The sequence below is a fragment of the Penaeus chinensis genome, chromosome 10, assembly GCF_019202785.1.
Source record: "Penaeus chinensis breed Huanghai No. 1 chromosome 10, ASM1920278v2, whole genome shotgun sequence".
Taxonomy (NCBI): domain Eukaryota; kingdom Metazoa; phylum Arthropoda; class Malacostraca; order Decapoda; family Penaeidae; genus Penaeus; species Penaeus chinensis.
This window is the reverse complement of record NC_061828.1, coordinates 27,837,880-27,846,870: the sequence shown is the minus strand read 5'-3', so window position 1 is coordinate 27,846,870 and position 8,991 is coordinate 27,837,880. Positions and strand designations below refer to the sequence as shown.

General features: G+C 39.1%; 1 protein-coding gene across 1 annotated transcript; it reads left to right on the top strand.

The window, feature by feature from the left end:
* The first annotated feature begins 3,558 nt into the window (after positions 1 to 3,558).
* On the top strand, positions 3,559 to 8,791 carry LOC125029635. The gene is made up of 6 exons (XM_047619628.1): positions 3,559 to 3,578; positions 4,101 to 4,239; positions 5,464 to 5,696; positions 6,147 to 6,254; positions 6,998 to 7,286; positions 7,512 to 8,791. Exons 2-6 carry the CDS (start codon positions 4,155 to 4,157, stop codon positions 8,036 to 8,038), a joined length of 1,242 nt encoding a protein of 413 aa, XP_047475584.1. The 5' UTR covers positions 3,559 to 3,578; positions 4,101 to 4,154; the 3' UTR covers positions 8,039 to 8,791.
* Positions 8,792 to 8,991: the final 200 nt, after the last annotated feature.

The window sequence follows — 8,991 nt, the reverse complement described above, 5'->3', positions numbered from 1 at the left end:
TCTTCTATTGCCAATGTTCTCTGGCTGTCTTTCTCACTCTCCTTATATATATATATATATATATATATATATATATATTTTCTCTATATCTATCTATATCTAAATTTATATATATTTATCTCTTTTCTCTCCCTCTATGTGTCTCTATCTATAATTTTCTCTCTCTCTCTCTCTCTCTCTCTCTCTCTCTCTCTCTCTCTCACTCTCAATATCTCTCTCTCTCTGTACATTTTTAAAAAGAAGGTTCAGTCCCAGTACATTAAATTCTATCTCTAGTTACTGATAACATTTTTTTCGATGTCGCGGCAATAAACGCATTGACACATGTGTCAGTGCTATTAATAAATCAAAAATATACTTGTATCTAACCACAAATATAGCTTTTTCAAAATTAGTTTTATCATTTTTCTTAGATATTTTGTACTTAATTCCAGACCTTAGTCCGCCTATTAAACTGAAATACAGTCATAAGAATATAAATCAGTATCATTAGATTAAATTTTCCCAATTACATGGATCTTATACACTTCAAATACTTACGCGCCAAAGCGAAAAGTTTATACAGTTTTATATAATTACTCCACGTGGTAGGAAAGAAAATTTTATTGTCTGGAAGATAAACTACTTGTTTGTCCAGTGGTCAGGTGAAACGGTTTAGCTCCTGTGGGGATAATGGTCTCAAACCCCATACCCTCTAGCCCAAAGGTAATTTTGTTTACGCGAAAATACAGCGTAATACTAAGTGAAAAGGAAAGTTATGGGGATAAATGCGCATTTATTTTTCCATGCGTGGTTAAATTTGATGAATTGCATTTCGATATTTTATTATTGTAGTCGTTTCTGGTTAAAGTAATGGGTAGATTTTTAAAAAGATAATGTGTTCGTTACGTCAATGCGATGAATGTTATCTCGCTTCTTCTGTTGCAATATCCGACAGTCTTTTTTTTCTCTACGGGGGAAGCACTTGAGCCTCCGTGAGTCGATTCCAAAACTGAATTACGCAAGTTTATGGCGTTATTTTTTCCGGTAGCTTATTTTGAATTACCGTGAATTACATTGCAGTTATTGCCATTGTTATTTCAGCGATGCTAGGTTCTAGGTGGCTCTTAGATCTGTTATTTTTTCATTGGAGCTCACTTAAATCGCGGTATTTTACTTTTTGTGTTTTAGTCTGTAATTCTTTAATTCGCCGTTCATCTATTATTATTATTATTATCATCATTATTCAAGGCAGCCATAACCCCCCTATTTTTCCGAAATATAGTCAATAGACATGATACATTATTTTGGTCAGATCCACTACTTTGCATGCTATAAATCAAACCACAGTCCAGTGCAGTTGTAGGTCAGACCATTAATCATCACATTCTTTAAAATTCGAACCATAAAACATTCTAGTTCAAAACCGAGCACATGCGGCGGCGGGCGTGTCTGTAAGCCTGTGGAAGGGAACTCAGGTTACGCCTCTGAAACACGAGTCACACGCAGAACCCTCAGCCTCTCCCACGCAGACAAACATAAACAAAGACACACGCGGTCTACGAGCCTACTAATGGATGCATGGTTAAATCTATATTTTATTTTTCCCCGTCGGCTGTATCTCTGAACTAATATACGATGCTAGTGAGAAGTGGCAAATTATGGCATCTTTGGGTGGTCCAAAACTTAATTAATAATGCAAATGTCAATAGATGCTACAGGTAGTGGTGCTAATGACCGTCGTTACAGTAATTAGTGGCGAGCGGTTGATCTTTTTAACAATTATAGAGGCGACTGTGGCTTGGGTAGTGCTAATGGCAATGAAATTTGTTAGAGATAAAACCCGCTCCTATAATTCATTTGCGATTGTTTAGGAGTAATGAGTTAGTCTAAATTTACGAACAAGTAACACAAAACTAGAAAGACCGAACCACTAATAAAAATAACTTGACTGCCAATAATAGCAACAGCAATCCACGACAGACGATATTGCTCGCACGAATATGATACGAGGAGAACAAGAAGACAACAGAAGGAATAAGAGGAAGAGGAGAAGAGGGGAAAGAAAGAGATTTCCAAACATGAGGTCTCGGTGGATATCAAATGACAAACGATTTCAGCCCTTAAGCGCATACCTCATAAAAGGAACACTGCTAAACCGGAGTGTACTATATATATTTTTTTAAACCCACATGACAGGGATATTTTGTATTACATGCTACAAATTATTTTAATTTATTTTGATAGATTTTAATATTGATTTTGGATATTGTGAGGAGGGAATATTATGGACACTTGCAGTACGGGCCATATTGTTTCATCTCCACTGCACAATATTTTGATCTTTACAAGTTTCATATCTATTTCGATTGCATCTTATCGAGAATATAAGCATACGGTGGGTAACCAATTCAGATAATCAATTTACATAAAACTTAAAGCAGTAGCTATACGAAGATAAACACAGACACTTTTGGAGCGTGGCGGTCCCTCCCAGCCTCGAGCCATGAGGGCCATTTTCACACGGGGCTAATAGAGAGGTAATTACTAGCAGCTGGCAGTCGTCAATCCACTTGTTTGCGTCTCTTTCTGATATCTGAACGTTAGAGGGCTTGGGATAGGGTAGGCCTATAGTGTAAAAGTTAAATTGAAAGGCAGAGATAAGGCAGGTCAGGGGAGATTTGTGGTCAAGATATATAGGCAGGATATGTTTATCTGAAGGAGGCAGAGGGGCATCAAACAAACAAACAAACATGAGAGCAGGAGGGGATGTCCATCATGGTGTCTACATTGGGATAGGGTCAAACCAGGTCAGGGGGCAGCGTCAGGTCACGGCGACAGGGGTGGAGGGAAGGGTGTGTGCGATTGTGTGTCCCTCTTTCTTTTCTTTCTTTTTTCTTCGTCTTTCTCCCTCTCTCTCTCCCTCTCTCTCTCTCTCTCTCTCTCTCTCTCTCTCTCTCTCTCTCTCTCTCTCTCTCTCTCTCTCTCTCTCTCTCTCTCTCTCTCTCTCCCTCCTTCCCCCCCATCTCCTCTTCTCTTCTTTCTCTCGCTCTCTCCCGAACGAACAATCGTAATACTCTCACACATACATACAGATAAACAAACAAACATATGCATATATTATGTGTGTATATGTATATAAGTCTCTCTCTCTCTCTCTCTCTCTCTCTCTCTCTCTCTCTCTCTCTCTCTCTCTCTCTCTCTCTCTCTCTCTCTCTCTCTCTCTCTCCCCTCCTTCTCTCCTCTTCTCTTCTTTCTCTCGCTCTCTCCCGAACGAAAAATCAAAATACACTCACACACACATACATACAGATAAACCAACAAACATACGCATATATTATGTGTGTGTATATGTCTCTCTCTCTCTCTCTCTCTCTCTCTCTCTCTCTCTCTCTCTCTCTCTCTCTCTCTCTCTCTCTCTCTCTCTCTCTCTCTCTCTCTCTCTCTCTCTCTCTCTCCCCCACACACACACACATTATCAACTGCTTGCACCAAAGCAGTGAATTATCAAAGATAAGAACCGGTGAGTTGCCTAAGGTTGCGATAACGTCTTTGGCTCCTTCACCAATTTCAGTCGTGTATTATTCCGGGCAACAACAGTGAGTTAGCTGTGTTTTTTATATTTATTTCTAATGTTTTTTTTTATTCAGGGAGTAAGATATTTTCGTCGTTTTTTTAGATTCTTTTTTCTGTTTAGGGGAAAGTTTTACGCGGTGTTGTTGTTTTTATTAAATTATATTTTTATTTCAGTTGTTTTTTAATGCAAATTTTGTTTCTATCTTAGGGAGTTTTTTATTATTATTATTATTTTTTTTTATCTAAGAAGTAAGTTAGATGTGTTTTTAAAATTCTATTTCCATGTCTGTTTTCATTCAACGTGTAAGTTAAGTGTCATCTTATAACTTTATTAATTTATTTATTATAGTTTTTATTTGATCTTTATTGTCATTTTCGTTCAGGGAGTAAGGTAGGGTGTCGTTTTGTATCTTAATTATGTATCTACTTATCATTTCAAAGATTAGTCTTTTCCAGTTCGAGATTAATAAATTCCACTTTCTACTGAGACTTAGAATGTCCATTTCTTCAGCACTCAATTTACATCGAAGTCTTACCCTTTCCAGCTCTTCGTCGGTCAATCACTAAGTGTCGACTCGTGGGTTAGCATTATCTTCGTCATGGCACGTGGCAGAGGACTCCTGAGGGGCCTTGTTTGTCCTTTGGGATTTTTGCTTCTCCTACAGCTCGGCGCCCTGGCAGAAGGTAAGATGAATTGATTTTTTTCTCCTTTTTTGGTGTATTTGTTTTCTTTATTTTTGCTCAGGCTGTGTTTTCATTGATTGTCTCATGTCACAAGGCGAATTCAAAGTGTTGGCATTTATTTTATGTCTTGTAGAAAAGGCATGGGTTAGACGGGACACGCATAACTTGTATGTTGGCTGATATTACACATGATTTCGTAACTTACACGTAGTGGTGTCTCCCCAATCTATGGAAATGCCATGTATTTCCTACCACAAAATGGTAGGACAGATATCGATATTTCAAAGACAAGGGGATCTCATGCATTTCCGACCTCGCAACACAGGGGTAACTATCAGTAACCACGAGATAACAATAATCCGGGTAATTCCGTGGCGATAACTCACTATTCCAAAACAGTGTCACTGAACCGTTACTGTTAATGCGATTGATCTAACTTTTATTGTTGCTAACTCTTCCTCATTGCAATATACATGTCATTCACCTTGACTCGTGTACATAAACGTTACTTGTCTCTACCGTTGAGATATTATTTATATCAATGTACACGATTGTAATGAACGTGGATGTGAAAAGGCATGTACGAAAATGAATTGAATCACGTCCACAATGCTCCGGAAACCTAAGCTAGAGTTGTTTGAGTCAGTATAATGCTTCCTTTATTAATATGGTATTTTTATTCTACGCTTTTGACATATATTTTACTAACCACTTCCCTCACAACCTAAGGGGAAATATGATGTATTTCACCGATCACAGTCGGTTATAACCTGAAGCAAAATGTGATGGGTATTTCATCAACAGCAATTATCACAACTTGAGGGAAAAATATATTGTAATGACCACAATATATCACACACTCTGGGAAAATATGCAATATATATCACCAACCACAATATATCAAATCCTCTGGGAAATTTCACCAACCATAATCTATTAGAACCTAGGAGAAAATACAATAAACATTCCGCCAGTCATAATTACAACTTCAGGGGAAATTTAAAAACTAAAATCTATTATAACCACCGGAAAAATACGATAAACTTTCAATCCAACCACGGTCTCTCACAACCTCAGGAAAAATATGATACACTTTCCATCAACCACAGTCCATCCCCAACCATAATCCATCACAACCTCAGTAAAAAAGACGATTATACATTCCATCAACCGCAATCACAACCTCGGAGATTTAACCACCCACACGACCTGTCACAACCCCAGGGAGAATATACTTCAGACGACGCATGGGCATGGTCGAAAACTTCCGGGAGAGGGCGCTGGATGTCTGCGTGAAGCCCTTTAACCCCAGGACGCGAGTGGACTTTAAGCTGAACGTGGTGAATCTAGGGTCAGCGAGAGACGTGACCGTCGGTACCGTCTCCCTCAGGAAGAACCAGCTCTCGGAGGGCACCGAACATGTCATCAGTGCTAGTCATTTCGTGGAAGAGGGAGAGGTAATATATTCCCACTCAGCTTATCTATCTTCCTAGGACATTGTATTTATCTGTGAATTAGTTTTATTGTGCGTCTTTCAATAACTCCGCCTATATTTACTATTCATCATTTTGTCTACCAATACATCTCATTTTTAGTTTTTATATTTACTCATTTATATAACCAACTTTCCATCTATATAACTATTTCGTCATTTTTTATTCGTATTATCGATTATTATATGTTTACTATTTTAGTTTTATCTCCACTTAATACTAGATTAAATTGTTTTGATTGGTCATTTGACATTTCCTTTACAATTTTTTTTTTTTTTTTATCATATTTCATACTGACTAACAAAGAATGTTATCGTAACATACTATTGTATATATATTGTTCATCACTACATGCGTAAGATAGGGTAATAATAAGTTTTATTTCCCACTAACATAAACTTTTCTCTTTTTTAGCACAAGATGAAAGTGCTAGTTGACGGCATTGACACACCGTACGAAAAGGCTCAGGTTTACGCCCCCAGTGATGATTACATATTTTACGAATACACCATCTGGCTCAGGGTAAGACTATGGCCAATATTCAGTGTTTTTCTTAAAGACTCTAAAGTTTCATATTCTTTCTAGAATTTATATGATCAAGTATTGTGTACCGTGACACTAGCGCGCGCTTTTCAATCTATACACGGATTGACAACAAAAATGTCACTCGTAAACCCTTTGGTGGAGCATAGAAGTATATATATTTTGTACAATATTATAACTGTAGAAAATTTCAGAGGCGCTCCCCATTTTTTTTGTGAAAAAAATGGGGCAAATATGCGTTTTGGGTGTTGCTCCCTTAAGCTCCCCAGATATATATATATATATATATATATATATATATATGTGTGTGTGTGTGTGTGTTGTTTGTGTGTATACATATATGTATATATATGTATATATATATAATGTATATATATGTATAAATGTGTATATACATATATGTATATGTATGTATATATATGTATATACATATATGTATATATACACACATATATAGATATTTATATATCAATCGAAGATAATTTGAGAAGCCCTTAAGGCATAAGCGATCACAATTTTATATCTCCCGGTTATATGTATTCAGACACAGGCACAAAGGTATCTACACAATACACTCAAGACCCCCAATTGCTTGCGATCTCCTTCGTTGATTTATTTTGGGATTACTATCGTACTTGAATCATGCATATATAAAAAAAACACACATAATAACAATAAGCCACACGTAAATTCACACTTTAATATTCTCCGTTAATTTACAGGGACGCGCGAACATCACTCAGTGTAACGTGACGCCGAAAACGACAACTACAACGACGACAACCTCAACGACTACAACAACGACTACAACAACGACCCCTCGGCCAGCTCCAACAACAACGACTCCTACAGAACGACCAACGGCTAATGAAACGATTCTGTTTAGAAAAACAGACATGAACGAAGCGCCCCGCCAGTTCACAGAAGATGATGACCTGACCTTCGATGAACTTTCTGAGGGAGAAATGCCATCGGTCGATGCCGGGACTGAGCCGACCAGTCACACTAATAGTAAGCTCGTGAATGAGGTTGCATGGTAGTTAGGGAGGTCGCCAGGTTCGGTCAAGGGGATAAAGAGAGAGTATTAGTCTCAAAACTTTTGTTAAAGATTGTGGGTTTGGGATAATTCGATATTGTGGCATACTGTAACCTGATGCTATGGAAATAGGAGGTTATTTTCATTATGATCATCTTTAAAACATTATATGAATGCTTATTTGTCCATTTTTTCTCCAGCAACATCGGAGACGGAGGAATGGTGGGCCTTCGTGTGGGTGATGGGGGACTTCAATGGCTTCCCTGTCCTCTTGCTGCTGATTGTCACCTTCATCGTCGGGCTCGGCCTCGGCGCCCTCTGCACGCTCTGTTGTGAGGTCTACTTCAGCAAGAGGAAGGACGTCGACAAGGGACACGAGGTCGACCGCAAGTTCTCCAACTACACGAGTTTCCGGACGGACTACTACCCGAGGCTCTCCACCACCACGACCCTCACCAGCACCCTCAACAACGCCCGCGTCGACAACGAGGCCAACCACAACAACCCGATGAGCCAGTGCCCGCCGCCCTCGCCCCCGTGCTCGTCCCCGCCCGACACCTACAGCATGCCCCACGATGCCCACCGGGAACGCGCGGGCTCGATGTCTGTCCACGACGAAACCCTTCCCCTGAACTACCCGCTGACGTACCCGGACCGCGACCCGCAGAACTCCAAACTCCTGCACACGTTCGGCGGCCAGTCCTACCGGGAGTCCGAGTACCAGTGAGTCCTGCGGGGAGAGACTGGTACCTCGAAGTCCCAGAGGAGGGTCGGCAGGTATCAAGAGTAGGAATGATCGTCATGGAAGACCTTACATGAAAGAAGGGAGCCGTTCCATCGCGTCGATTTTACGCAGCGACGTTTTTGTCAGTGTGTTTCACCGCTGTTGATTCCCTTTAACTGGTGCTAAAGTGTCGTGTAATCAGCGACGTTGGAATTGTGATGTTAGGTTAGGTTTTACTTGTTTTCGACAAAGGTAACTTTTTTCCAGTGAAATGATCTGGAATGTCGATGGATTTGGCGAGAGAGGTGGAGGGGAAGCAACCTGGTATACTCTGAAATTCTCACGTTGAAGAGTATTCTAGTCAAAAGAACGGGAAATGCGGCTTTTATGAGAATGCATGGAATATTTCGGTGGAATGTTCATATACAAGAATCGATATTTTTTGGTAAGCTATAAGATAATATGATCTGACCAATGATTACTGTCTCATTATGATACTGATTTTAGTTAGTTCACTGATTTCTGTCTGTGATTTGCAAAGTAAATGATTTAAGAGAGAGAGAGAGAGAGAGAGAGAGAGAGAGAGAGAGAGAGAGAGAGAGAGAGAGAGAGAGAGAGAGAGAGAGATACAACTTAATGTTCTGTGATAAATAGAGAAAATATGCCTATTTGTAGACCTTTGGTCCGTATATCAATTTTCATTTTGGTAAAACATCCTTAGTTGATGTATTAAAAGCAATAAAAAAAGATACCCACTCTGAAACTGTTGTATACCCCTCAGTTTACAATGCACTCCTGTTGTCATTGTCAGCACTGCAGAAATAGTGCCACATATAAAATACTCTTGAATAGGTTTGTAACATATTCAAGCGTATAATTTCTAAATAAGCACGAATCGAGTTCCAGATTTTCATTTTTTTCACAGAAGACATGAACAAAATATATTGTTATTTCCC

What these genes read in the sequence shown, in the direction of transcription:
- LOC125029635 (XM_047619628.1), top strand. Translation starts at nt 4,155, where the DNA reads ATGGCACGTGGCAGAGGACTCCTGAGGGGCCTTGTTTGTCCTTTGGGA. An exon ending in GCTCGGCGCCCTGGCAGAAG is followed by an intron (nt 4,240 to 5,463) that starts GTAAGATGAATT and finishes TCACAACCCCAG; the next exon opens with GGAGAATATACTTCAGACGA. An exon ending in ATTTCGTGGAAGAGGGAGAG is followed by an intron (nt 5,697 to 6,146) that starts GTAATATATTCC and finishes TCTCTTTTTTAG; the next exon opens with CACAAGATGAAAGTGCTAGT.